The sequence below is a fragment of the Miniopterus natalensis genome, chromosome 1 (assembly GCF_054644295.1).
Source record: "Miniopterus natalensis isolate mMinNat1 chromosome 1, mMinNat1.hap1, whole genome shotgun sequence".
NCBI classification, from domain to species: Eukaryota; Metazoa; Chordata; class Mammalia; order Chiroptera; family Miniopteridae; genus Miniopterus; species Miniopterus natalensis.
Window position 1 is genome coordinate 57,389,624 of NC_142081.1, and position 27,984 is coordinate 57,417,607.

The 27,984-nt window shown below is 44.4% G+C and overlaps 1 protein-coding gene and 1 pseudogene across 1 annotated transcript in view; one reads left to right on the forward strand and one right to left on the reverse strand.

The window, feature by feature from the left end:
• Positions 1-715: 715 nt before the first annotated feature.
• Positions 716-27,984, forward strand: part of PPIP5K1 (diphosphoinositol pentakisphosphate kinase 1) — a 40,522-nt gene continuing 13,253 nt past the window's right edge. The window contains exons 1-31 of the mRNA XM_087821841.1: positions 716-993; positions 3,797-3,892; positions 4,167-4,341; positions 4,787-4,982; positions 5,427-5,517; positions 5,744-5,829; positions 6,132-6,286; positions 6,403-6,504; positions 6,969-7,130; positions 7,253-7,374; positions 8,008-8,109; positions 8,358-8,444; positions 8,561-8,636; positions 8,782-8,891; positions 8,978-9,060; positions 9,200-9,331; positions 9,500-9,621; positions 9,919-10,101; positions 12,312-12,453; positions 12,621-12,844; positions 13,171-13,298; positions 13,520-13,634; positions 13,807-13,914; positions 15,072-15,188; positions 15,344-15,508; positions 17,307-17,456; positions 18,084-18,174; positions 20,986-21,111; positions 21,816-21,878; positions 26,115-26,297; positions 27,764-27,901. Coding sequence (XP_087677967.1) covers positions 4,195-4,341; positions 4,787-4,982; positions 5,427-5,517; positions 5,744-5,829; positions 6,132-6,286; positions 6,403-6,504; positions 6,969-7,130; positions 7,253-7,374; positions 8,008-8,109; positions 8,358-8,444; positions 8,561-8,636; positions 8,782-8,891; positions 8,978-9,060; positions 9,200-9,331; positions 9,500-9,621; positions 9,919-10,101; positions 12,312-12,453; positions 12,621-12,844; positions 13,171-13,298; positions 13,520-13,634; positions 13,807-13,914; positions 15,072-15,188; positions 15,344-15,508; positions 17,307-17,456; positions 18,084-18,174; positions 20,986-21,111; positions 21,816-21,878; positions 26,115-26,297; positions 27,764-27,901 — 3,706 coding nt within the window. The 5' untranslated portion in view covers positions 716-993; positions 3,797-3,892; positions 4,167-4,194. The remainder of the gene's footprint in view (positions 994-3,796; positions 3,893-4,166; positions 4,342-4,786; positions 4,983-5,426; positions 5,518-5,743; positions 5,830-6,131; positions 6,287-6,402; positions 6,505-6,968; positions 7,131-7,252; positions 7,375-8,007; positions 8,110-8,357; positions 8,445-8,560; positions 8,637-8,781; positions 8,892-8,977; positions 9,061-9,199; positions 9,332-9,499; positions 9,622-9,918; positions 10,102-12,311; positions 12,454-12,620; positions 12,845-13,170; positions 13,299-13,519; positions 13,635-13,806; positions 13,915-15,071; positions 15,189-15,343; positions 15,509-17,306; positions 17,457-18,083; positions 18,175-20,985; positions 21,112-21,815; positions 21,879-26,114; positions 26,298-27,763; positions 27,902-27,984) is intronic.
• On the reverse strand, positions 23,231-23,534 carry LOC148094142 (small nuclear ribonucleoprotein E pseudogene; annotated as a pseudogene).

Consider the following 27,984-nt stretch of genomic DNA (forward strand, 5'->3'; position numbering starts at 1 on the left):
ACTGGAAAGTATCTAGACCAAGCATCTGGAGTGTGGCAACGCAGTTTGAAATCGGAGGGAGCATCAGGTCGCACTTCCTCCACAGCGCCACTAGGGGCCACCCTCCTCCGCGCAGAGGCGCCGGCCAACGCAGCCTGACTCTGTTGCCGGTGCGCGCCCTCCGCTGATTGGTGGCACGGCAGGGAAGTCACGCTTTGATTGGGCCGCTGTCAGGTGTCGCTGCCGGCAGGTTCGGCTGCGCGAGCGCTGGGAGGCGGGTGAGTGAGGGGCCGGGGGCGGTGGGGGAGTGGCTGGGGGCTGGGGGCGGTATCTGAGGGGGTGGGCTGGGTGGAGTGGGTTTGGTTGGTGCTGAGGGCCTCGGTTAGTACCCGCTGGGGGCGGCTGCGGAAGGAGGCCCAGCCGAGAGGCCTCGAAGTCCGCGTTGGGAGAGTGAGCGGGGCAGGCGGGGGCGGGCAAAGGCTAGTGGAGTCAGGCTAGCGGGGCGGTATTCGTGCCCCGGAGCTGGGTGAGGAGAGGGCAGGGGCGGTCCCGGCGGGAGCGGAGACGCGCGCGTGTGAGGGTCTGCGCGAGGAGAGGAGCCGGCGCGGGAGAAGGTCAGGGCGGGGAGTCTGTGTGAGCGGCGGGAGTGGAGTCAGACTGGAGGATCAGCTTGAGGAAGGGGTTGTGGGAGAGAGAGGAGAAGGTGAGTCTGGAGAGGGGCAGTGTGAGGAAAGAATGGATCTCCCGCAGTCTTGGGGGGGAGTCACTGAGGGTTCCCTATAAATATGTCACCGAGGGTGGTGACTCATCTGACGCTTTAGAGGGCTGTTGAGTGCTGGGGAACCAATGAGTGAGAGGTTAGTTGGATAATTAATTGAATGAGTTGATCCGTGATGGGAATGGTTAGGGGAGTCAATGAAGAGTCATTTTAGCAAGTTGGGGAAAGGAGGCAGCATGAGTGAGTTGATAGGGAGGACAAGGGCATCGGCACAGTTCATCGGTGTCAGAATAAGGGTATGTATGAAGGATTAAGAATTTTGCATCAGGAAGGAACTGAGGGGTCCGCTGTTGAAGGCGGGAAGGAGATCGGGTTGGTGGCCTGAGGAGGTTTACTGTGTTGGAAGTATTCCTGCCTGAACTCAGTATTGATGTTTCCCCTTCACTCCATCAAGTGGACGGTGGTTAAGGAAATTAGAGGACTACTGCAAGCAGCCCTAAAGTCTAAGGGATAAAGAAGTTACACGGTTTACCCACCCTTCTGCCCCTTCTTGGGATCTGATCTAACATAGATGTTCCTGAGAAAATTGCCCATCCGCCCCCTCCCTCTCCTTACCTACCCATCTCCTTCCTTCCCTTCCTCCCTCTCTTCCTCCCTCCCTTCCCCTTTTCCTTCCACAGGGATACTGGCCAGAGTCAGACTGCCCTTTAACCAAACGTAGAATCTGAAGTTTTCTTTTCTTTCGAAACAAAGTATTGGGTGAGAGGGAATAGGAGAAGAGCACAGAAAACAGGGGAATGGCTCTTGGAACACTATGTTAAGCCTCAGCTTCTCCCAGAGGTACATCTAAATAAATCCTCGCTTATTTCATAGTTATTTCTGTCAGCCTTCTATTTTTGCTTTGTTAACTATGAATTTAGCCCTCTCATCTCTCCTGTGAACAGACTCTCCTTCCTCCTTCTATTACCATCCCCTGCTATAGAGTTGCAATAGAATTTTAAGAGCATGACTGTGTATATTCAGTAGAAAACCAGGAAGGACTTACTGTTAGAAAGGATGAAAGGTTAGGAATCTTAGGAGAAAAAGCTCCTGCTTCAGAGAAAGGATAAAGATTGCAACAAAGTTCTACTTGCTTAAACTATACAGGGACCTTGGGAATGCCGCAAGTCATGGAAATTGGGTCGGGTCACTGAAAAGGAGTTCAAAGAAATAGCCTGTTAATCAGGAGGGGGAGTATACAAGGCCTTCCGTGCACAACTGGAAATGTTAAGCCTAAGGTGAATATTGTGTCCCTAGGGTGGTTGAATAGAGGATACAAGCAGACGGTGAAGACTGGAAAGGTCTAGGTTTATATGAAGGTTAACTGTAACTTCCTAATCAAAGCCGAAACTCCCACTTGTAATGGACGGGTTTAAATAAAAATACAGAAAATAATTATTATCAAAGACTTTTAAAATTCTATAAGACTAAATTAATCCATTTACTTAAGAAGTGTGTGGCTTTCCTTAGAGTCATCAGTCAGTATTTCTGAGAACTTTCGGAGAATGTTGAAAATTACTGACATGTGACTCAATTTTATTGTTTTGGGCGGGAAAAAAGTAGCAGATATCTGTATCCCCACAATTTAGTATTAATAAGTGTTAATACTTTTGTATATTTGCTTCTGGTTTTTTTAATTGAAATAAACATTATAGATAGGGCTGTGAAGTTCCATTCGAATTCTTCTCAGTTCAATTCTTCCCTCTCCTCAGAGGTAACCACTATCATGAATTTGATGTTTGTCTTTCCAGCCTGTTTTTAATATTTCTACTAATTATGTATACAGTCATAAACATATGTAATATTTTTATTTATACAAATGGAACTGTGGTACATGTTTTTCTACAGTTTGCATTTGGAAGCTGTCCGTGTTTAATTCATTTTTTAAAAAATTGCTGGTAGTCTATCACTTATATACACTACATTGTATTTACCCATTCTTCTACTTGTGATATCTGAGTTGGTTTTAGTTTTTCCCATCACTAACAGTGAGGTTATGAGCATCCTTGCACGTATCTTATATGGGAGAGTTTCTGTACAGCAGGGTTTCTCAACCTTGGTACTACTAACATTTTGGATTGGATAATTCTCTGTTGTGGGGGAATATCCTATGTGTTTTAGAATATTTAGCAGCATGGCTCTGGCCAGGTAGTTCAGTTGGTTAGAGCGCCATTCTGATATGCCAAGGTTGCAGGTTCAATCCCGGTCAGGGCACATACAAGGAGGAACCAATGAATGCATAAATAAGTAGAACAACAAATCCCTCTCTCACTCTCTCCCCCCTGCCCTCCCTCCATCTCTCCCTCCCTCCCTCCCTTCCTCTCTCTCTTAAATCAATAATAATAAAAAAGAATATTTAACAGCATCCCTGGCATCTGCTGACCAGATTCCTATAGCACTTCCCTAAATGTGACAACCAAAGATGTCTCCTGCAAATGTCCCCTGCACAGCATATTTACAATTGGTTAAGCACCACGACTCTTAGGTATACGTATGCAGAAGTAGAACTGCCAGGTTGTTCTGACTCAAGTTTTAAGTCTTAAGATATTCTCACTGATTATGGATCTAGGCAGGATTTTTTTTCCCACTGTAGCTTCTGTTGTGAGGGACCTTGGCTTAGACCAGCCTTGGGTCTATAGTACCAGAGGTGATAGAGAGAAAATTGAAATTTCAGTTTGAGAATGGGTTGGAGGCTGTCGTATGGGTGCCTGTATCCTCAGCCTCACAACCAGCATCAGACCTATTTCCTTGAACAGATTTTCTGAACTTGGGCATCTGTCTTTTAAGGTGGAGCAGATGAAGGAGAGACAGGGGAATAGAGAATTTTAATTTTCTGATAATGCTTAGAACATAGGGTGCCTTTAAGAAATGTTTTTTCTTTTTAATTAATCCATGGTAGGAATGAAGCTGGGGGTTAAGGGCAAAGGCAGCTGTTCTCTCTCATTCCTCTGCCCTTGGATTAAATCACTGAGTTCAACACTACTGTGGGGAGGTGGAGAATGGTTAGGAACATTTTGGAATGAATCCAGTTTGAAATGTCACTTTAACCTTTTTTCATAGGAATTGACAGTAGCCTTCCATGAGGAACTGCCTTTCCCATTTGCTACTGGAGTTGACGGTGTTTCCTGCTGGCAGAATCAGGGACATGCCAGCACTGTAAGGGTTAATCTACTGATCCTCTTATCAGCCCCACCGTTGGAGGTAGGTGAGCCAGGAGGACAGGGGAGGCCTTGCTTTTCTCTTACGGTTCTGTAGTCATTTCAAGTTGTAGCCCACATGCTTCCTTTCCCATTGATCCTTTTTACCATAGTTTTGTTTGTTTCCCCTAGTTCCCTTGTTGTTACCTTTTATTTCCTCACCACCCATCCCCCACCCCTACCTGCTGTCACCGGGCTTGGATTCTGAGCTAGTGGGATACCCTCCGTTGCAGAGCGGGATGAGTGGGTGCTCCGGCGGGGATGTGGTCCTTTCCGGCCAGTGAGAGCGGGAGTGCCACAGCCCACTTCTTCCTTGGAGCTGGAGATGAAGGGCTGGGCACCCATCGAATAGGCATGAGGACAGAAGAAAGTGACAGCGAGCTCCTGGAGGATGAGGAGGATGAAGTGGTAAGACTAGAGAAAATGACGTAACTTGGTATTGGGACCCCTGTTAGAAAGAACTGAGATTCTGTTTGGATGGAGACACCTTGCTGTTCTTTCCAAATGCATAGAATCACCCTCATAAACAGGCCCTATCCTGATTAAGGGGAGGAGGAATGAGATTGGTTGGATTGCTTCCCTTTGAAGCCCCCACCCTATTGTCTCATGGTTATTGGTTCCCTGGCTTTTCTGCCTGAGCATACATTTCCTACTATGGAAAGGCTCCTATTCTGTAGGCAGCAGGAACCCCTACAGGCACCCCAATCTAGACCTAAGTTAGGAGACAACTTTTACTCCATAGGTTCAAAGTCCTGATAAGAAACTCTGTCCTAAGGGACATGAGACAGTGTTCGCTGATAGGATGGTCCAGGTGGGAAGTTCCTGAGTTCCTAACAGCGCTTCCTCCCTGTAGCCTCCTGAACCTCAGATCATTGTTGGCATCTGTGCCATGACCAAGAAATCCAAGTCCAAGCCAATGACACAAATCCTAGAGCGACTCTGCAGATTTGACTATCTGACTGTTATTATCCTGGGAGAAGATGTGATCCTCAATGAACCTGTGGAAAACTGGCCATCCTGCCACTGCCTCATTTCCTTCCACTCCAAAGGTTAGGGTCTGTGAAGGAAAATGGGAAGGAATGGTGTTGGTAATGTTGGACTGGGAAGTGAGGTTCTTACTGTCGAATAGTAAAGAGACCTTCAATTCTTCCTGACACACTAGAGAGCAGTGCAAAGGGGTTTGCTTTTACTACATCTTAGGGGAGTTGCTGCCGGTAGTGTAAAGCCCCTATTTGAACCCCAGGACAGCTCTAAGGCTTTTAGGATCTCTGACAGAATTAGGCATCTGGAAGGACCCTAAAAGTAATTTCTTTTTTTACTTTTTTCTGATGGCCATTCTAGATTTGGGAAATTGGGTTGAAGGATAAGGGATGGGGTAGGTGGGTAGAGGAGCTCAATGGCAACTAATAGCTTTAATACATCTATTTCTCTTGCTGTTTTCTCACTCTGTCTCTTTCACTTTCTTTGGTCTTTATTTCCTTTTTCCATCCCAGGCTTTCCTCTGGACAAAGCTGTTGCTTACTCCAAGCTTCGAAACCCCTTTCTTATCAATGACCTGGCTATGCAGTATTACATCCAGGATAGGTATAGCTTTCTGTTGACTGGTGGGATGGGTGGCCCTGAGATCATGCCTGTTTAAAGAATCCACTCTGGGAGGGGTAGAGTCAGACAAACATGCTTAATTTTTATATCATACCCTCTTGAGTTCTACACCCTGGTATCTCCCAGTTCTTGAGCAAATGAAATCCCTAGTCCTTCCCCATAGTAACCATCCCCACCTCTCCCAGCTAATTTATTCTGGGGGTGACAGGAGGGAGGTGTACCGGATCCTGCAAGAGGAGGGTATTGATCTGCCTCGATATGCTGTGCTCAACCGTGACCCTGCCCGGCCTGAGGGTGAGTACCTGGTCTTGTCCAGTCCTGCCCTGCCTTGTTTTCTATGACTTAGCCCAGTTCTTCATCCTCTAGACATCTTTTTAAGTGAGGCTTTGGTTTTTAGATTATGGATTGAGTTAGAGCCATGGGTCTTTGGACTCAGCCTTGAACCTCTTATATAGATATTACTATATCTATATACCATATAGATATTGCCATATTTATTACTAACATATGGTCATAGAAATTTGAGGATTATGGAGATGAAAACTTGAAGAAAAAGGAGTTGGAAGTATTCTACAATCCTCATACCTACTTTCCAGAGTGCAACCTGATAGAAGGTGAAGACCAGGTAGAGGTAAATGGAGCTGTCTTTCCCAAACCATTTGTGGAGAAGCCAGTGAGTGCAGAGGACCACAATGTTTACATCTACTACCCCAGCTCAGCTGGAGGAGGAAGCCAGCGCCTCTTTCGTAAGGTGTGGGGGCATCAGAAAAGTTGAAGGAACAAGAATGAGGTTGTGGGGAGGGAAGCTGGAGGATTTGGGGACAAAGTAGAGGCAACATTCTTTTTTTCTTCCTTTTCCTCCCAAAGATTGGCAGCCGAAGCAGCGTTTACTCTCCTGAGAGCAGCGTCCGAAAGACAGGGTCATACATCTATGAGGAGTTTATGCCAACAGATGGCACAGATGTCAAGGTTATGGTGGATACAGGGATTTAAGAGGTTATAAATGTCTAGGTGGAATGGGGACTTGGGGAGCAAGTGGAAGTGTGTGGAGGGGGTCATAGAAAATAAAGAGTGAACGTGAGTGACTTTCATATTCAGTTGAAGATAATAAGCGAGGGAAGTAGATACATAAATTGTTACTCTCATAGCAAGAGCAATGGTGACATGGAAGATGGTATAATATTGGTAAGTTATTTCTTAGTAAGGACTAGATGATAGTGTTGGAGTCCCTAGCGGGAACCTTCATAATGATATTTCAGTAGGGCTCAGTAAGAAAAATGTCAGTCTCCTTGTTCTTAATGCTTAGGGTGTATTTTTGTGGGGTTTTTTTTTGTTTTTTTACTCTGAAACTAGTATACAGACCTAGTGCTCATACTGTCTTCTCATATACAGGGTGAGCTATGGGCATACTCAGTGATGCTATGTACCTGCAGGTATATACAGTGGGGCCAGATTATGCCCACGCTGAAGCCAGAAAATCTCCAGCTTTGGATGGGAAGGTCGAACGAGACAGTGAAGGGAAAGAAATTCGATATCCAGTCATGCTGACCGCCATGGAAAAGCTGGTGGCCAGGAAAGTCTGCGTAGCTTTTAAGGTAAAGCCCCATAAGGATGAGGGGTGCTGTGTAATGAGGGAGGCTGAGGGAGACAGATAGGAAAAGGGGTCTGGGAAGAAAGAACGGCTCTCTTGTTCTCATCTTTTCTCTTTGCCCTGCAGCAAACAGTTTGCGGTTTTGACCTTCTTCGTGCCAATGGTCATTCCTTTGTGTGTGATGTCAATGGCTTTAGTTTTGTCAAGAATTCGATGAAATACTATGACGACTGTGCCAAGATTCTGGGGTAAGGGACACAGTGGTTTGGGCTGGGGAGAATGGGCTTAAAGAAGAGAGTTAGAAAGCTTTTACTTTATTTTAAATATTGTAAAAATAATTTAAAAGGGAAATAGAAAAAGGGCTCCTCAGCCCTCTTGCCTTCCCAGCACTGCGCTACCCAGAGGTAATTACTGTTAACAATCTTAGATGTAATAGTATGTGTTTTTTTGCCATGTATAAACAAATTACATTTATTGTATTAAATGTAATCATACTGTAATACTGTTTAACAACTTGACTTTAAAAAAATTCATCGCATAATATTTAAAACATTCAAAAATGTATAAGAAATGATGAACATGGTGAGTATCCCTGTATTCACAATTAAGCTTAAGAAATAAAATATTAAGGATATAGTTACTAAGCCCCTTCATACCCCTCACTAATTACATCCTCTTCCTTCCCACCCAGAGGTGTTTTGTATTTGTTAATCTCATACATTTATTAATGCTTTTACTACAAATATGGGGGTGTCTTTTTTGCATCCTTTTAGATTTTATATTAACATATTTTTCTACAATGTGCTAGTTTTTGTGAGCTTCATTCCTATGTGTAGTTCTGGTTCATTCACTTTCACACAGCTTCTTCATATTTCTTCTAGGAACACAATAATGCGGGAACTTGCTCCACAGTTCCAGATCCCATGGTCAATCCCCACAGAGGCCGAGGACATTCCCATTGTCCCTACCACATCTGGCACTATGTGAGCAAAAGTAAAAAATCTGGAGTAACCTGCTTAAGGCACCTAAGTCAGACCAGTGGTTACTTCCTGACCCTGTGCGTTCTGACTAGTGGAGCCTGGGTCTCTTCTAGGCAATTTTCTTAACCTGACTTATATTCCTAACTGCACATAGTTTTCCTCTGTTCTTTGACATGTCAAGTAGGATAAAATGATGGGAGGTGGGATGGGGTGGGATGGGGGAGAGGCTCTAAAAACATTCCCTATCTTAGGATGGAACTTCGTTGTGTCATTGCAATTATTCGGCATGGGGATCGTACCCCCAAGCAGAAGATGAAGATGGAAGTGACACACCCAAGGTAGGAAGAGTGCCCTAATTTAGACAAATAGATTTTTGTGAGGGAAATGGGAAGGGGTAGCTTCCAGAGGCTTTTACTGTCTCACCCCATACTGAAGCTTCTCCTTATTTCTTCAGGTTTTTTAGTCTATTTAAAGAACATGGTGGCTACAAGACAGGGAAATTAAAACTAAAGCGGCCCGAGCAGCTACAGGTAAGATGGTGAATCTGGCTTGGAGGAGAAGAGCTATGAGAAAGATAGAGGGTATGGGATTGGGGGCCTCCATGAGAGACCAGGAGGAAAGGGTAACTGGCCAAAGACTTGGTCTTCTGCATGGATACCCTATTATTTCCTCCAGGAAGTGCTGGACATTGCAAGGCTGCTATTGGCGGAACTGGAGAAAGAACCAGGTGGTGAGATCGAGGAGAAGACTGGGAAACTAGAACAGCTGAAGTCTGTGCTGGAGATGTGAGAAAGGGAATAGGAAAAGGGAGCCTTTTAACAGTGAGAATTGGGGACTGGGATAGAAACTCAACTATGACTTTACCCCGCAGGTATGGTCATTTCTCAGGCATCAACCGGAAGGTGCAGTTGACTTACTATCCTCATGGAGTAAAAGCTTCTAATGAGGGGCAAGGTAAGATATAATAGCCTCTTGAACCCTTAGATGCCTCTACCACTGACTACCTTTCTGGGCTCCTTAAGAGACCTAACATTTAGATGTCCCCAGTATTTTCCTCAGATCTAGACCTATTTATTGCCCTTTATTCCCACAGATCCACAGCAGGAGGCTCTGGCCCCATCTCTCCTGCTGGTACTGAAGTGGGGTGGAGAATTGACTCCTGCTGGCCGTGTTCAGGCTGAGGAGCTGGGGAGAGCTTTTCGCTGCATGTACCCTGGAGGACAGGGTGAGTGTTTTGGGGAGTAAACCTAGCTGGGCTGGGATAAAATGATTAGAGGTTAAGTTGGGGAAATGGAAGGACTGAGACAATGGGGAAGTTAAAGGGAGAATGAGCATTCTTTCTTCCATGTGGGTATTTGCAATATGCATTCCTGGTCCTTCCCTTTGCCCCCAGGTGACTATGCTGGCTTCCCTGGCTGTGGGCTGCTTCGTCTTCACAGCACTTTCCGCCATGATCTCAAGATCTATGCCTCTGATGAGGGCCGTGTCCAGATGACTGCTGCTGCCTTTGCCAAGGTGCACCCTACAGTTCTCTCACAGTCCCAGCTTCCTTTAGGTAGAGAAGCAGAAAGTTTGGAGAACTAGATGGGAAATTTTAGGGTATTTGTGTGCTGACTCAGAGAAATTTCTTCTTGTGTCTGACCCCATTCTGTGCTACTGAGAATGAGCTGAGAATAATTAGTGAGGATAGGCCCTTTGAACTATACCCCAGTTCTCCTAGCCAGCTCTCATTTGATCTCTCAAATCATCTAGGCCTAGGGGGACTATGCTAAACTGGAAGGAAAACTAATATACTTTGTGCTTCCTTTCCAGGGCCTTTTGGCTCTAGAAGGGGAGCTGACACCCATTTTGGTACAAATGGTGAAGAGTGCCAACATGAATGGGCTCCTGGACAGCGATGGTGATTCCTTGAGCAGCTGCCAGCACCGGGTGAAGGCTCAACTTCACCATATCTTGCAGCGGGATGTACCCTTTGGCCCTGAGGATTATGATCAGGTCAGGCTCTCTGCTCTTCTGGCCAATATACCCCTGATCTCAAATTTCTAGAATTCTAAATAATACTGATCAGTAATGGTACTTACCATGTGCCAAGTACTCTTTTACATTTTCCATACATTATTTCATTTCATTTAATCCTTACCCTTTGAGATAAGTATGGATCCACAGTCTCTTATCCACAATTTCAGAAATCAAAAGATTTTTATAGGTTTGACACCAAGATTCACTTGGCAGCAAAACCTGACATGATAAATATTTCTAATTCCTATTTATCCCATTTAGTGTAAATAGTCATGTATTTTGCTGCATAAATATAAACGTGTTTGATTATGCATTAGGCGCTGCTGGAAGTATTATATAACATATAGTATATGCACTGTATTAACTTCCTAAAGTTTGAAAAATTCTCAATTCCAAACATAGCTTGTCCCAAGGATTTTGAATGAAAAAATGTTTTAATTATTTATTGCTGCATTAAAAACTATCCCAAAACTCAGTAACTTAAAACAACCACTATTTTATTGTCTTACTCACAGTTCTAGGCTCAACTGGTCTTGTTTGGGGTCTCTGCTAAAATTGCCCAGATGTTATCCAGATGTTAGAGCTGTTGGAACTATCTGGAGGCTTGACTAGGATACTGGGATGGCTGGGCTCTCTTTTCATGCTCTCTCTGTGGTCTCAAGGCCTCCCCTTTCCACATGTTTTCTCCATATGGTTTCTCTAGCATGGTAGCCAGACTTCTTAAATGCTAGCTTAGGACTCCACCACAGCAGAAGCTTCCAAGCTTTTTTAAAGTGTAGGTCCAGAGTTAGCCTAACATAACTTTGTTATTTTTTGTTAGTCACAAGGGCAGCATAGATTCAAGGGAAGGGGAAAATGACAAAGAATTAATGGCCATCTTTAATCCACCATAAGAACTGTGGACCTGTACTACTTTTTCCCCATTTTACAGATAATGAAACATAGGCTCGGAAGAATCTAAGCAACCTTTTCAAGGTCATCCAGTTAGTATGAACTCAAGTAGCCTAACCCAAGAGCCCAGGCTGTTAGCCACTGCCCTATACTGCCTCACAGGATTGATCACAGTGGATGCCATTACGCAATGCATCCTTCTTCCTGTGTATCCAGGCCACTTTTGACTGGGGATCATATGCCAGACAATGATTTTCCACAATCCTACCACTGATAGTTCCTCATTTCTGATAGATTCTTTAAAAAAAATTATTTCTTTAAATTGTAGTACCACTTTTTTTTTTTTTTTAATATATCTTTATTGATTTCAGAGAGAGGAAAGGATAGGGCGAGAAAGAGACAGAAACATCAATGATGAGAGAGTCATTGATCAAGCCCACAACCCAGGCATGTGCCCTGACCGGGAATCGAACCCCAATCGCCTAGATCCTAGGTCGATGCTCAACCACTGAGCCACGCCCAGCCGGGCGTAGTACCACTTTTAAATGTACAATTCAGTGGCATTAAATACATTCACACTGTTGTACAACCATTTTTTATAGATTCTTAAATGAGCCAAGTAGCTGAGCACATTGCTTTTTCTGTATTCTTCTCTGAGAAGGATTTGATAAGGGCAGGATCTTGCTCCCTTATTTTCCAGTTGGTTGCTCAGTGTCAGATCCAAAAAACTAAGCCACCTTTCCTGTCTCCCTTTCTTCCTTTTGCTAGCAAGAAGAGAACTCATAAGGACCTAGCTGGAATGTGTGCAGTCCACCCACTCTTCTCATTCTTCATTGAGTGTTACTGTCCTAAGAGCTTGAGTTGGAACCTAGTTCTGAAGCAGCACCTCTACTCTGGGTTCAAGCTATCATCTTATTTAGAGGAATAAGATAATGTTACCTTTATTACCCACCCACTCATGAAAACATTCTGTGAAGGTTTTGAGGGATTTGGGTTTCATCTTTATTCCCCAGGATTTTCCATGTGTTTTTTTTTTAGAACCCCCAAGAAAAGAACCTAAGTCTATTCTGGACTCCAAGACTTTTAAGATCAATCCTTCTTAAATGACTGTGTGCTAGAGCAGTCCCCTCGTCTGAAGGCCTTAGAACAGCTGGTATGCCCAGTAGCTTAAGAGTATGCATTGGAGTGAGCCAACAAACAGATATTATTTGCAGGCAGTCTCTGTAATAAGCTCACAGGAATCTGGACAATTGGCACTGAGCCTATCTTGCTTTTCATCTCTCTATTCCACACAGCTGGCTCCTACTGGAAGCACTTCCCTACTCAACTCCATGGCTGTCATCCAGAATCCTGTAAAGGTCTGTGATCAGGTATTTGCCCTGATTGAAAACCTCACTCACCAGATTCGGGAACGGATGCAGGACCCCAACTCTGTAGGTGGGTATGAATACTATCTTCCCTTCAAGGTTTCAGGTATGGATGGGTTCCTCAGACACTCCTATCCTAAATGACAAGGCATCCTTATCTTTCTGGTTTTACTTCATATTTGTTAGGATCTTTTGTTAGAGGTAAAGTCTGGGCTTTTCTGACTGTCTTCGTTCCAGACGTGCAACTCTACCACAGTGAGACACTAGAGCTAATGCTACAGCGTTGGAGCAAGCTGGAGCGTGACTTTCGACAGAAGAGTGGGCGCTATGATATCAGTAAGATCCCTGACATCTATGATTGTGTCAAGTATGATGTGCAACACAATGCAAGTCTGGGACTTCAAGGCACAGCAGAGTTGCTACATCTCTCTAAGGCATTGGCTGATGTGGTCATTCCCCAGGTGTGTCTCAAAGAAGGGATCTAGCCTGGGGGTAGGGGTATTGGATAAGGAAGGAGAGAAAAGGCAGAAAGGAGGGGTGGTATGGGAACCAGGGAAAGGAAACTTAGAGAAGGAATTAGTTGAGTTGCTAGAATTCTCAGGGTCTACTCTGGCTCTGAGTAAGTACAAGAGACTAACCGAGGAGAAACCTGGAGAGGGGGAATATGGTGGATATGAAAGAAGCCCTAGACCTGAGGTGAAGACAAGCATGATCTTGAGCCTTAGAGTATGAGGCAAGAGGAAAACAGGATTCACTGAGGTACTTATCCCTGGCCTGTGGCCCCTAGGAGTACGGGATCAGTCGGGAGGAGAAACTGGAAATTGCCGTGGGCTTCTGTCTTCCACTGTTGCGGAAGATACTACTTGACCTGCAGAGAACCCACGAGGATGAGTCTGTCAACAAGCTGCATCCCCTGTGAGGGAGGGCTGGGAGGGGTGCTGGATGGAGGGAGGGGCATGTCAGGGGAGCCCTTGGGGGAAACCAGACTGGGACAGCTTGGGGAACTAAGAATATAAGGAAGGGACCCTGGGATGGAAAGGAGAGGAGAAGTTTTTGAGGTGGGAGGAGGAAGTTTGTGAAGGGGTGGGAAGATTCCGGATTATTTGATGGTGTGAGTGACTTAGCTATTACCTCAGGTACTCCCGAGGAGTGCTCTCCCCAGGCCGCCATGTTCGAACACGTCTCTATTTCACCAGTGAAAGCCACGTCCACTCCCTACTCAATGTCTTCCGTTATGGGGGACTTCTTGATGTAAGGATCTTTCTTCTTCCTTCAGCCTATGAATATCTTTTTTCAGTGTTCTTTTACTCTCCTCCTCATACTTTTTTTTTTTTACTACAAGCTTTCTCTGTTTTCCTTGTCTTGCTGCCCATTCTCTGACTCCCTCGGCAAGCATTGGCTTACCTCTTCTTGCTTTCGGTAGGAAACCCAGGATGCACAATGGCAGCGAGCTTTGGCTTACCTTAGTGCTATCTCAGAGCTCAACTACATGACCCAGATTGTCATCATGCTCTATGAGGACAACACACAGGTGAGGAGCTAACAGGGTGGGATGAGGAGAGGGCCCCTTCTTTCTCCTCCATCCCATTTTAGGAAAAAAACTTTTTTATCCTTAGAATTTTTGAGTCCATCTAGATGTGGCACCTAGGTACAGCATGGCACAGAGCATCTGGGAGGTTGCTATTGGAACAGAAAAGGTGTTTTGGGATGATGTTGAGCCAAAGGGATACCGTAGAACAAAGCTCTGGCATTAGGGAGAGTATGGAATTTGGGACATGTTATAATGATTCTTTTTCTCTCAAAAATAATTACACAGCCCTAGTCTGTTTGGCTTAGTGATTAGAGCGTTGGCCTTTGGACTGAGGGGTCTTGGGTTTGATTTTGGCCAAGGGCTCATACCTTGGTTGCAGGCTCTATCCTCCAGGCCCCAGTCTGTGCGCATGCAGTAGGCAACCAATCAGTGGGTCTCTCTCACATCGGAATTTCTCTCTCTCTGTCCTTTTCAGTCTTTCTGAAAAGCAAAGGAAAAAATATCCTCAGGTGAGGATTAAAAAAAAATTGTTACATATATACCTTCTTCATCTGGCTGTACAAAAATATCTTTTATTTTATTTATTTATTTTTTAATCTTCACCCGAGGATATTTTTTTCCATTGCTTTTCAAAGAGAGTGGAGGGGAGTGGGGAGGGAGGGAGAGAGAGAGAGAGAAACATCAATGTGAGAGAGACACATTGATTGGTTGCCTACTGTACGTGCCCCAACCAGGGGCTAGCCTGCAATCAAGGTATATGCCCTTGGCTGGAATCGAACCCAGGACCCTTTAGTCCACAGGGTCAGTGCTCTAACCACTGAACCAAACCGGCTAGGGCACAAAGATATCTTTAAATGTCCTGCTATATGCACTGTAGCAAAGCTGACTTATTGTGGGAGATGAATCGGGAGGGTCATATAAGTGGAAGTTGGAAAGTCATGCCAAGTAGTGAATCTCAAATGGTGGAGGTGAAGGAACGAGGATCTTTTATGTAACACTGGAAGCTCTTATAAACCAGCCTCAGGGTGGAGTAAGACACTGAAACCTCAGCCCTGGGAGGATATATCCTCTTGAGTTCCTCTCTATTTTCCCTACCTGGTCTTCCACCACCATATCCAGCTCCTTCAACTGCCTCTTTATCTGGTGATGCCCCATAGGATCCCTTATCAGAGGAGCGCTTCCATGTGGAGTTGCACTTCAGTCCTGGAGTGAAAGGTGTCGAGGAAGAAGGCAGTGCCCCAGCTGGATATGGATTCCGTCCAGCCTCTTCTGAGGTGGGTCAGAGTGCTGGGATTTGGGACTGGAGGATACAGGAACCAAGTGGTGGGAAACTTGGAAACAGTACGGAAAGGTAAAAGGGTTGGGAAGTCTGAGATTAGGAGGCTGGAGGCTATTAACACCTCTCCTATCTATGCCTGTTATTGCATAGAATGAGGAGATGAAAACGGACCAAGGCAGCATGGAGAACCTGTGCCCAAGGAAGGCATCAGATGAGCCAGACCGGGCATTGCAGACGTCGCCCCAGCCCTCTGAGGGTCCTGGCCTCCCAAGGAGATCACCCCTCATTCGTAACCGAAAAGCTGGTTCCATGGAGGTAATGGGAGGGGCTTGGGAGAAAGAAGTGGTGGAAGTGCTCATAAGACAATATCCATGAATCCTCTGAATCCCCTTGGTGGGTGATTCTTGGAACCTTAAGCAGAGTCCTCCTGCCCCTGATGGTTATGTTTTACTTAATCTCTTTTTAAAAGCTGGTCTCCCAGTAATGCTCCTTTAAACTGGTTGCTACTTCTGAGATTAAAGAGATGCCAATGAGAGGTGCCTGAGAGATAAGGATTTTAAGAGATGAGTGTGAGGAGGCCTCTGGATGAATTTGAAAAGGCAGTTCTTTAAAAGGAAATATAGTAGAAACCACATGAACTCTGGGCTAAAATCCCAGTCTGATACTTAGAAGCTGTGTGACCTTGGACTGTTAGTTAACTTTTCCAAGCCTCAATTTTTTTCATTTATAAAGTATAAGTACTATCCACCATATAGATGCTCAATAAACAGTAGTTACTATTGATAACAGTACAATTGATATTAAAGGCTAGGCCCTCTCCATCTCTTTATTGCCTTGGGTAAAGATTATAGCTCATACAGGAGCAAAAATATGGCACTTTAAATTAATCCCTTTAAGGTTATCTATACTCTCATCCTAGAAAGAGAATCAAGCCTGAAAGACTCTCTGTTCCCTTTGTTCTAATGAGCAGGTTTATGGCCGTGGGCCTGTGCTCTGCTATTTTTGGAATTTGTCTCTAGTCCTGGTTCTAGTTCTCTAACCAGAGGAAGGAACTATTGTAAATCTCACATGTATCTAGCTAACTATTCTGGGGTTTTTGGTCTGTTTTTCATGGAAAGATTCTTTTCCCTTTTGGCCCAAGGACACTCTTTTTTGACCCTCATGATTTATCCCAGTCTCAGGGACTCTGTCTGATTTGAGTCCTGTTTTGAAAGATGAATCTGTTCACCTGGCTCTGTGCCTGTTCTGTCTTAAAGGAATTGGTCTTTCCATTTTAGGGATATCTCAAAAGAATCTATAACTAGCTTATGTAGGTTCAGCAAGAGATTTACAGTTAAGATTTTGGAGAAACCTGAGAAGACAAACTAGTCTTTGTTCTGGACTCATCAGTTTTTTCCTGATGATTTTAAGGTGGATTTGAAGTTGTGAATACTCATTTTCTTTAGGTAGGGCACGTATCATTTTCTCTCCAAGGTGTAAGTTAACTTAATAGCCACAGTACACTAATATCCTTCAGACTCACATGAATAGAATGACATATTCTCCCATCAGTAAACTGCTCCTTCCCATCTAAATGTCTTCCCATTCACGTAGTCTGCCAGTCTCTCTGGCACTGTTGTGCTTGACACCCTTTTTCTTCTGGTTTAAGCAGTTAAGAGACATAGGAAAGACAGAGCTCTCTGTGTATCATCTCTCAGACTTGATGAAATTGACTTTTTCAGGCCTCCAAGAAGCTTCCTGTTGTAATCACATTTCTTCCTTTCAATTACTAGTGCTACTCATCCAGGATGATTGTTGCCTAAGATGTGTTCCTTAGATTTACAAGGAAGTCTTCTGTCTTCTCCTTGGTCACACAGCCTTTTAATATTAATATGTCCTCTCATTCTATATTATCCCTATCAACTACAACCCTTTCCCCATCCCTTCTTCTCCTCTTGTCATCCCAGTTTTTGGACTGTTTTAGAATACAAAATCTGTGACCTTCATAGCAGCTGTGCCCTAGGCAATCATTTTCTCCAGCCCTGTAATTAGGTCTGCCCAATGGGCACTGGGGCTTTTGGGAGCCTGGGGGTTAAAGGAGCCGTGACCGGCTTTCCACCCGGTCTGATTTCAGGTCATGAACATGCAGTGCACGGGGAACCTGGACCTGATCCCCTTGCGGGGACGGCGCCGCCGGAGGTCAGGAGACCTCCCCCGGCCTTCCCTAGCCATCGGCCTACAGCCCCGGGCTGTGTCCACCACTCACCTGGCGTCCTGCACACAGGTGTTCCTCCCTACTTCATCTTCCTTTTCTGCCTTTGCCTTTGCCTTTTGGGATTTAGGGACTCCTGAACACTGTTGGAGGTGGGGTGGGTATATGTATGTGGGAGGATGTATGATTGGACCCTTGTGGGCTTTTAAGAAATCTGTTTCATGTCTCTAGGAGTGGAGGGGAGGGCTTCTCGGTTGAAATAATAAACTGAGTATGGTTTCTGTAGCCATAGCTGTCCCATGGAAAGAAGAGAGGGTGGCCACGCTTTACTTCTTATTGTGGCTGAGCTATTGTGATTGGCTTTCTGAGTCCTGCAGAGGGATAGATAAGATTAAGGAATCCTGCTCTGCTGAGTACTGAGAATGGTTGAATACTGATTTCTCAGTTTTGGGATGGGAGGGCTATGGGGACAGGCATCTTGGAAATAGACATGCCTTCTAGTATAGAAGGATTCTCTGAACAGTTTCCTTTTGCTCTGCAAACTACATTCTTTTCTTCTTCTTCTCCCTTAAAAATCCTTTTGTTCTTCCAGACTTTCTGACCTTGCTTCGCTTTGTAGGGGCAGAAATTCAGGATCTGGGTTTATTTAGACTGCTGAGTGGAAGTTGGGAATGGTAACACAGAGTCCTTTTTCTCCAGGTGCTTTCTGAGACTTCATCCTCCAGGCCTGGTGGCTACCGGCTCTTTTCGTCTTCACGGCCACCAACAGAGATGAAGCAGAGTGGCCTAGGTATGGTTTTCCAGTGTCTCTCATCTGTTGTTGGGAAGGGGTGTCTGTCTGTTCTTCAGAGTTTTATTGTGGTAATGAAGTCATCCAGTCAGTGGAATTTTCTGGTGGGGCGAGGGATGGTGAATTTGGAGAAGCCATATTTAGGTGTGAACTTTGATCCCAGATGACTGTTTACATCCCAGGAAGGTGTTTGTCTTCTGGTTTTCTATACCAACCCCCATTTCTCTGGCTGAAGGGCATTTTTCTGGCTTCTCCTCTCATTCCTTATCTGTCCCTCCAGTCTAGCCCAGACCTTAAGGGGCCATGGAGACTCTGAATCTTCAGAGTTACCAGAGACAGAGCTATAAATAGAGGTACTCGTGACCCCTATAAGTGTCATATTCCTCATTTGGAGAATTTGTGCCATGTCTTTCTGAGATCTATGTTTATTTATATCCCTGCTCTGGCCCCTCCTACCTCCATGCCCTCTCCTTCATCTTCTCCTAATCCTGTAATTTTTTTTCCTTCCTTCCTGAAAATTGAGGGACAAATGTGAGACTGGTATAGTGACAGAGGCTTCTCTCAGGACTTTGAGGGAATGTCTCTTGATTTTTTTGATTCCTGGAGAGGGGTGGAGAACATCATTCAACCTTTCCTAAGAACACAGACTGAAGGAAGGACCAAGCCTCAGAGGGTATTGTATTCTTTGGGAGCGGGGAGTGGTCCTTGGGAGGGGCTACCTTTGAACACAGTGTCTTATGAACCAGTAACTAAAAATGACAGATAATTGTATGGGTTCTGGACTTTGTCCCCTGGCTCTTTCTGTCTTGTCCTATTATTCTCTCCATTTAGCTCCTTTGATTTTTCTGTTACCTTTGCTTTGGGCAGCCAATTTGTTGGCCTCAAAATGGTCAGCATTTGGACCAGCAGAGGGAGAAAGATTTTGGTAACTTTTCAGGCTAATTTTATGAGAATAGGTTGCCTTCTAGATCCCTGAAATGAAGTAAATGGTTTGGGGCATGAAAAATAAATGACAAATGTATAAATCTGTGATATGGACTTCTCATCCCAAAAGTCCCCATAAAGAATAGGTTTCAGGTTGGCTGGAAAAGACTTGGATAGGTGTGTCTGGCCCAGTTAAGTGGGAGTGCTGTTAAGAACAAGGCAGAGGTATCCACATGGTAGTTGACAGATGGTGTTAGTAAGGTTTAGATTACACTCTGAGATGATCCAAGGACTGGGCAGGGCAGGATTGGCAAGACTGCACCAGAAAATTCTTTAGTGGAGGAAGCAAAAAGCTTGGGGTGGTCTGGGACAGAGCCAGTTAGTTTTAGCTTCTCTGAAGAAAAACAGACATATTTAGCAACCCTTATTACTCTCTGAAACCCCATTCTAGAGCCTATTTGAGCATGAAAGGTAGGATAAGTTGCTGTATAGAAGAGCAGTCCTGAATTCCAGGGTGGAGATTATCAGCTGTCTGAGCTTTCTTAATTTCTTTGTTGATCCCGAAATGCTGGGATCCCTAAAACTATGGCCCCTTCTCTGTGGGATCAAAAGAAACTGACCTCCTCTCTACTTTATTCATCTCTCCTATAAATGTTAAATTCCCAAGCCAAACCCAGGGTCTTGTCTAAGATGGATTTGGAAGTAGAGGGGCAAATCCTACAAACTCAGGTGTCAGTCTTATCTCTTTCTTCCCACTCTGTCCTTATGGGCTATAGTAGGAGAGGAGACTATGAGTCCCAGCCCTACCCTTGATCAGATATTTGGGACAATGACTGGCTTGATTTATTTGCTTCAGAGATTTTTCAACTTTTATTTACTCTGATTGGCAATAGAGTTCTCTTTGATTTCTTTGAACTTATATGTATGGTCATCTGACTTTGAGCATAGGGCTTAAAAGACAAACTTTTGAGAGCAGGAAAAACCACCTTTTTTGTTGTTTTCTGCTTACTAGGTCCTCCTTTTTAGTAGGGTGCTCAGCACATAGTAGGCATACTCTACATATAATCATCTGACTCTTCACATGCTTTTCAATTTGTGTCCATCTTCACTTCAGAAACAACCTGTTTCTTCTTGATGAAAAAATAACTATTTTTTTTCCCTAACCGAACACATTTGATCCTCAGAGTCATGAGAACTGGATTCTAGTCCAGCTTAGCTCCTAACAAACTGTATGGTCTTGAGCAGATGAGATCCCTTTTGAATCTCAGTGTCTTCATCTCAAAATGAGAAGGTTGAACTGGATAATTTTTGAGTCACTTTCAGCTTTAAAAAGTCAGTGAGTTTTATACTTTCTTGGGAAAGGTAAGAAGGCTTAAAGGGAGATAGAAGGAAGGGAATGTTGGATGAAAAACAGGAGAAATTGGAACCTATGAAAACTTATCAAAACTTAGTCTCTAGTTTCAATCAAAGTTCTTTCCTTTTAAACCTATTAGGGATTGGATATGTGGGTTCTTCAAACCCTACATCCAGGGTAAGGAACACTGAGTCAAAACTAGGGATATCTGGAGTGATTGCCTATTCTTTTAGCATTCCTGAGAGCCATGTGGAAAGCGTAGTCTACCTCTTTCAGTAGCTTTGAGTCCCCTAATACCATTAACCCTGCATTGTAGTGGTCTCTTGTATCTGCCATGTAGATCTTCAGGAGAATCTCCACTTTGCTTGCTCATGAAAGTAGTGAAAGCTGTTTGTGGCTATGTGTAGTAGCCACATGATGGTGGCTCTGAATGGCTGTGTGTATGTGTCTTGATGTTGTCATGTGGCGTTGTGTGTACTTCTGTGTGGTAATTGCAGCTTTGCGTGGCTACTAATGCACTCCCGGCCTTGCAGGCTCACAGTGCACAGGGCTGTTCAGCACCACAGTGCTGGGTGGCTCCTCCAGCGCCCCGAATCTTCAGGACTACGCCCGCAGCCATGGCAAAAAGCTACCACCTGCCAGTCTGAAGCATCGAGATGGTATGTGGGTGGGTTCAGGGGAGCAACTGTTTTCTTCATTTGTCCTCTAGCAAGGACACAGTTCAAGAACTATTCATGCTTAAGATGGCACTGATACTGACCTTATAACAAGTTTTCTTCATCAATTATAGAGGGGAGAAGGAACCAAGATCCCATCCACCTCCATTTGCACTCCCTCTCACCATATAAGTATTACTTATTTATGCTTATCCCTTCATAATCTCCCACATACAGCCCTGCTACATCAATTTACTCCGCCTTTGTATTCTTTCCTGGATTCTGGCTTATAGGGGTAAGGACCAAGGATGATGATCAGGAAGAATGTAGTAGAGCCTTGGTTAAAATCTAGGAAATGAGAGACGGGAAGGTTGCTTAGCCAATGCAGGAAAGATGATATGGAAGGAGATTGGCGGAAGGGATGAAAGTTTCTACAAAGATTTTATTTCTAAATGATGAGAAAGAGGATGTGGTGGTGAAATTTGAGTTGTATGTGGGCCGTATTGTGTGGTAGAGATGACACATGGATTCCTAAGAAGAGATTATACCAAAGGAAAAAATTGAAATGTGGTAGTCGGAAATCTAAGGGTGGGGGTGGGAGCAGGCCATGTACTAACAGTAAAGAACAGAGTATGTTGCTGGCAAGTTCCAGAGCAGAGGGTGGGGACAGGTGTGGGTATAATCCCCATGATGTCTTTTCTCCCCAGAGTTCTTGTTTGTCCCGGCCGTAAAACGATTTTCTGTGTCGTTTGCAAAGCATCCGACTAACGGTACGTTTGCTTCTGACTCAGCATCATTCATTGTCACCATGTCACCTCCAGACACTTAACCTCTGAGTTCTGACACTGACTGTGCCTTTCCTTCCACTGTGTCAACACCCTGTTGTCTCTGAATGAAACACTCACTAAGTGTCCTTCTTGGGACATATCCCTTGTGTGACAAACCTTAGCCTTGGCTGCAGCCAGGCTGCCCTATCCCTGTGGCCACTCAGGGTCTTACTTCCATGGTCACCATCATCACCATTGTTTCACTTTTTTCAGCATCATTACAAAAACATAATTAAACCTTTCTCTTTCCCATCACATGACTGCTGGGCTTTGTACAAACATGATAATGGATCCCTGACTTAGGAAGAGAATAGTATTTCCTATATTATCCTTATTTCTTCTCCCTGCCCCCCCACCCCACAACTTAGTTTATATAATTTTGATCTCCCTGTTTTTTCTCCAACTCTTTATTTAGAGTGGACAATAGTTTGTTTCCTCCAGGAGCAATGCTGCAGTTCCCAGGTCCCAAGCCTACCCATAAGGACATTGTTCTTAAGTATATAGTTTCCCATCTCCATATTCCTATATCCTACCATTATGTGTACTTGGTGTGGTTCTTGTGCTCCTGACATTTGCTTTATGTTACTACTAACCTAGAGCCCGGGCTTGGAAAATGGGAGCCCAGTTTGTTCTGGGATAAAAGAGAGATAGAAAGGAGTAGGAGGTAGTAGGTAAAGGAAAAAGAATTGTACCTTGAGTTTTTACACGTGGTTTCCATGTAGCTCTAGCCTCCCTAGGCACTGCTGTCTCAAAGAAGCTTGAAGTGAAGAGTTGAGATGTCTACTGGGATTCTAGGGGAGCTTAGGAATGAGTAATGTTTCAAGAATATTGAAGTACTGGGCCTGCTTACACTAAGGTGGGAGACCAAAAACTGAAGGACTATGTTCTCTTTGTAGGGTATGGCAGACGAACCCCAGGGCTTACTCCCTGTTTTTTCTTTAATCTTTTTTTAAATTGATTTTAAAGAGAGGAGAGGGGGAGAGAGAGACATCAATGTGAGAGAGAAATATCGATCACTTGCCTCCTGAATGCACTCCAACCAGGACCGAACCCACAACCTGGGTATGTGCCCTGACCGGGAATCAAACCCGCCACCTTTTGGTGTACAGGATGATGTTCCAGCCAACAGAGCCACACCAGCCAGGGCAATGTAAATTTTTAAATAAAAACAATTCTACAGCATTTATTGTCATCTGGTAATAACATAAGGGTAATGAAAGCAATATAAATAAATGTTTAGGAACTATACTCCCAACAAAGGACACCTAAAAAACACAAACTGTATTGCTTCTCAACAATTTCTCACTTTGTTAGTCATTTCTAGTTGGAGACACTTTGGAGCAGAGTAATATTATCTCCTTTTAGCATGATCCAACCTAGTTGTTTTCTTAACTTTGTTTTAGAACTGAATCTCTTCTGCATCATCTAATATGAGGCTCATATACTCATCAAAACCAATGATACAGCCTCTATCCGCATATTCACTTGCTCATAAAGCCACACCTGAATCTGAGATCTATTTTGCAAGTATCTGAAGATAAAGTTGATGGGCCGCACCATCATCTTCTGCAGTTTTTGGCCCTGGCCACGGTACACCATGGTGGAAAGCTACTAAAGACCACGCTAAGCCTCACACTATCTCAGAAAGCTATTTCTGGAATCTGTCCTTTATATCTTTAGTTTTTCTGTGCATTGTCTCTTGTCTTCAAGATAAATCTAGTTTTGTTATATATGGTTTTCTTCTGTCCAAGAGCTGAGATTCTCTGAGGGAGGTAAAATTAGCCTGGCTTTCTGTCTTGTAAAACCTCTGGGCGCTGATCCTCTGTTCCTCAGCCAGTGGTAGCTGCTAGATTTTAGTCTTGTTGGGCCATACATCTCCACTAGGCACTGCTGAAATCTTCCTAGTTTGACTAGCTTATACTCATTCAATTTATACCCCCACCCCTGCTCCCATTTGTGCCTATGACAGGAGCTCTCCATTCAGAGTGGCATGGCTGTACCTTCACATTTAGCTTCATACTCTTCTGACCTTCATGTGCTACAATTATCTCCAGATTAGAACCTCATGCACCAACCCTAACCTCACAGCCTGGGTCTTGGACATGGGAGACATGTTAGGGTACAGAATATAGTACCAGGAACTTGGGCCCCTGAAATCAGAGCCAAATTATAGATCTCTTAGTTCTTAGGCCCTAGGAGAAAAGATCCAAATTCATAAAGCAAGTCCTCAAACCTATATATATTTAGTTCCCTGAAACCTTGGTTAGCAGCCTCATCAGTTGAAAAAAAGAAAAATTAATTCTACCAAAAGGAGGAGAGGAAGAAAGACCTGGAAAATTCAGGTATAGTGCAAGAAAGCAAATTCAAGATCTCTTCCAACACCCTGCACAGTTCCTCAGGGGTCTTCTGCCCTTTGTTCTTCTTGTACTTGAGCTTGGAGGCTATAGTGCTTTAGAACCAGAATCTGGGATCCACTTGTTGACCATAGGAGAAATTTGGACTTAACATCTCTTGCAGAAAATTATCTAGGTTTAATTGGGGCCCTCAGGGCAATATGAAGGCTCTACCCCATGGCAAAATCTTGCTTGACTGACCCAGCAATTACCGAGTGGATGTGCTGCCTGCAATTGCTTGTGGCCGATTAGTCACAACAATGTGCCAGCCTACTGTTCCATAATCACCAACTCTTTGCCATGTCTGGCTTTGAAATAGCAGCTGGAAAAACTGGACATGGCTTTAGAAAAGAGGCAAGGCAGTGCTGTCTCCTTGCTGTGAGGGGAGAACGTCTCTCAGCCCATCATTGCCTCTATTCCTGATAAGCTTTGGTTATCCTGACTACATCAAGTATACAAACATGGCCCATTACTAAACTGCATACTGAACTCACCAAAGTAAACTAATATGATAGAAAGAGACTGTGGCTTACCCTTATCCAGGATGTCAAAGTGTGCCAGTTGGATTTGCCAAGCCCATTTATTTCCTAGGGACTCACACAGCTGTCTGGCTGTTGGTACAGTTAGTGCCTGGGTAGAGCTGAAACCTCTCCTGACATTCAATGTAAGGTCTCTGGAAACCATGAGATCCTGGATCACCCCATATAACAAGTTGTGGTCTGGGAGTTCTGAGCAGCCATCCTCAGCTACCTTGATGCTACCTTCGCTGTACCAACATCCTGTCATCAGGTCTTTAGACCTCATATCTTTTCCCCAGGATCTTCTCCCTACTGTTCCTGGAGCTTCTACATGCCTTTCACTATCTTCAACGTTTTGCAGCTGAATCACATATATCCACAAAGTTTGCCAAGCATGCAAAATAATAAGTGGTTCAGGATTGAAGCTTTTCCACCAACCAGCTGGACAAAGTGCAGTTAGACTCACCAGCAGTGGGAAGAAAATATAAAATTATCTAACTTTTGGATTCTGTAATGGATACGTGTCTCCAAAATCCTGAGATTTATGCAAACATTTTTTTGAATCTGTATATCTGAATAAGAGTAAAAGGTGATGAGCCAATAATAGTATTTTCACATATTGATTCCATTTTTTTACATGCTCTGTTTTACACCTGGTTTCCTGCCAATCTCCCATGCCAGGTATCTAACACCTACCCTATCTGTGGCTATCTTAGGGTCTGGTCCAGAGGGCCTGGCTTGAGCCTTTAGGAGACTTTTTAGCTTCAAACTTTATCTTGATAATCCTATACCATTCTCAACCTTCTTCTCTGAGTGACTTTGGATCTTTTTATCTCTATCCAAATCTCATAAATACATTAGACTGAGAAGTAGGACCTACCTGGAGTTTGTCTGAGAACGATCCAGGATACTGGACCTCTTGTCAGGGCTCCCACAGAACTCCCAAGCCAGCTTACCCCCTTCCAGAATTATGTGACTTCTGTCTGTACTGACTGAATTATGCTCAATGAGAAAGGGAAGGGCCTTGCTGTATGATGAGGCCTCACTAGCCCCTTCTTTTAAACTCACTGTGTGATGCCAACTCTCTTCTTTCCTGCAAGAGATGCCCAGTGGCTCTGACCATCTCTGCTTCTTTCTTAGCTTACCTTGGAGCTGAGTGGCTCCATTTCCCAGTAATGCTTGTGCCAGTCAGTGCCCCCCTCATTGTCTCTCCCTCTTCTCTTTCTTTATCTTTGTGCTTCCTGCCGTGGTACCCCCACCCCCTCCAGAGCTGCTGGATGACCAGCACCCTGTGGTCCGGTTGCTGCGCCGTTTTTCCTCTGACTGCCCAGGGGGCCGGCCAGTCTCCTTGGATGCCACGCTGGCGCATCACCTGCACCAGTGCTCCTACCACCTGCGCCTGTTCCGGAACTGGCTGCGCTCAGGCCAGGATGACCCCGAGTGCCTCTACGGTACCCCCTGCCACCAAGCTGGCTGCTGCCACTACCCTGGCTGGGACTGACTGCTTTGCTAATTGCACTTCTGGCAGGAGAGCCCACTTATTCCTTTCATTTATTTACCCTAAGGTTATGTGACTTGCATTTTAGTTGCTTGAATGGGATTGGGGCCAGACTGCCTGGTAGCTATAGCATTGGCTGCTCATTCCTTCCTCACTGCCTCCTAATGCTACCCATTCCCAATTCTATTCAGTACAGGGTTAAGCTCTTGCCCTGGAATCTGTTCTTATCTCTATAACCTTCTACCACCATCTTCAAATCCAAACATTTTTCTACCCACTCTGAGGACCTAGAGACTGTACCACTCTTGCTCTCCTGCCACTAGAGTACAGGGGGGGAATTGAGGCACAGAAGTCTCAATTGAATCCTTGAAGAAAACAAGAGCCAGAGGTTAGAAGGAAATCAGGTATAATTCTTTTGAGGTTTTAGTCATTGTTGAACAGGAGGCTATGTCTTGCATAGATATTGCTGTCCTGCCTTCCCTTAATTCATTTAAGGAGATGTAGAAGAGGCATGGGAAAGACTGGGGGCTGAAAAAGTGGTTGGGATGTGTGCTTCTTGATTCTCCAATGGGGATATTTTTTTCAACAGGCCCTGGGATTAGGGTTACACATTTAGGTTTACCCTTTACCTTGCCCAGAATGGTGGATCTACATTGGAATTATTGGGTTCAGAGCAGAGAATCAGTATTTATTATTTCTTCTAAGGGGATTTCCTCATTTTCCTGATGGAATAAAGAAATCCTAGCAAGTCTGGGGTCTTCCAGTGAGAACAGAAGGGAGAACCTTTGATGTGATGGAAATGACCAAGAAAGAACTTTCATCCCCCAGCCTGTTCATGCATGTGATTTTCCTGGGCTGAACTCCATATGTATTGCATGCCCTCCAGCTTGCTTCCAAATATTCTAGCCTTTCTACCCATATCCTAAATCTGCATGAACCCCTTCTCAGATTACATGCCCTCCTCCTTAATCTGGTTCTCTTATACATGATCCCTGAAATCTGCTGTTTCTTCCCAGCTCCATGACCTCCCTAACCTCATTTAGACCTACAATTTCACCCTTTATCTATGGACCTTTGTTTTATTCCCCCAGAAAGTGTAAGAGCAATGTAGGTGTTTACCCTATTGGGATTCTGTTGATTTTTCCATGGGACATTGCTGGCTCTCCATAGGTAGGATGAGAGGTGATTTGATTCACCTGGAGGCCTTAGCAGGTTAGACTTTTTAGGAAATCTGGAGGTGACAGAAATAGACTTCTTTTGGGGCTCTAAAGAGTTCCCTGTCATGTGAATCTTGGATACCCCATACTCCAAAAGCCACGGAGTCTCCTGGTGGCTCTCAGGGATTCTCCATGCTTCCTTGGCCAGTTGGGATATATCGGGCAGAAATAATATTGACTTTACCCATTTCTTTTCTAACAGGATTTGAAGGGTGCTCCATGGTGCCTACCATCTACCCCCTAGAAACACTGCATAATGCTCTTTCCCTGCGTCAAGTAAGTGAATTCTTGAGCGGGGTCTGCCAGCGCCACACTGATGTCCAAGCACAGGCATCTGCAGGTATGGAGAATATTTTTGTTTTGTACCCCATCTCTGCCCTCATTCCCATGCTTTCTGGAACATGAGTAATAAATTTAAAAGAT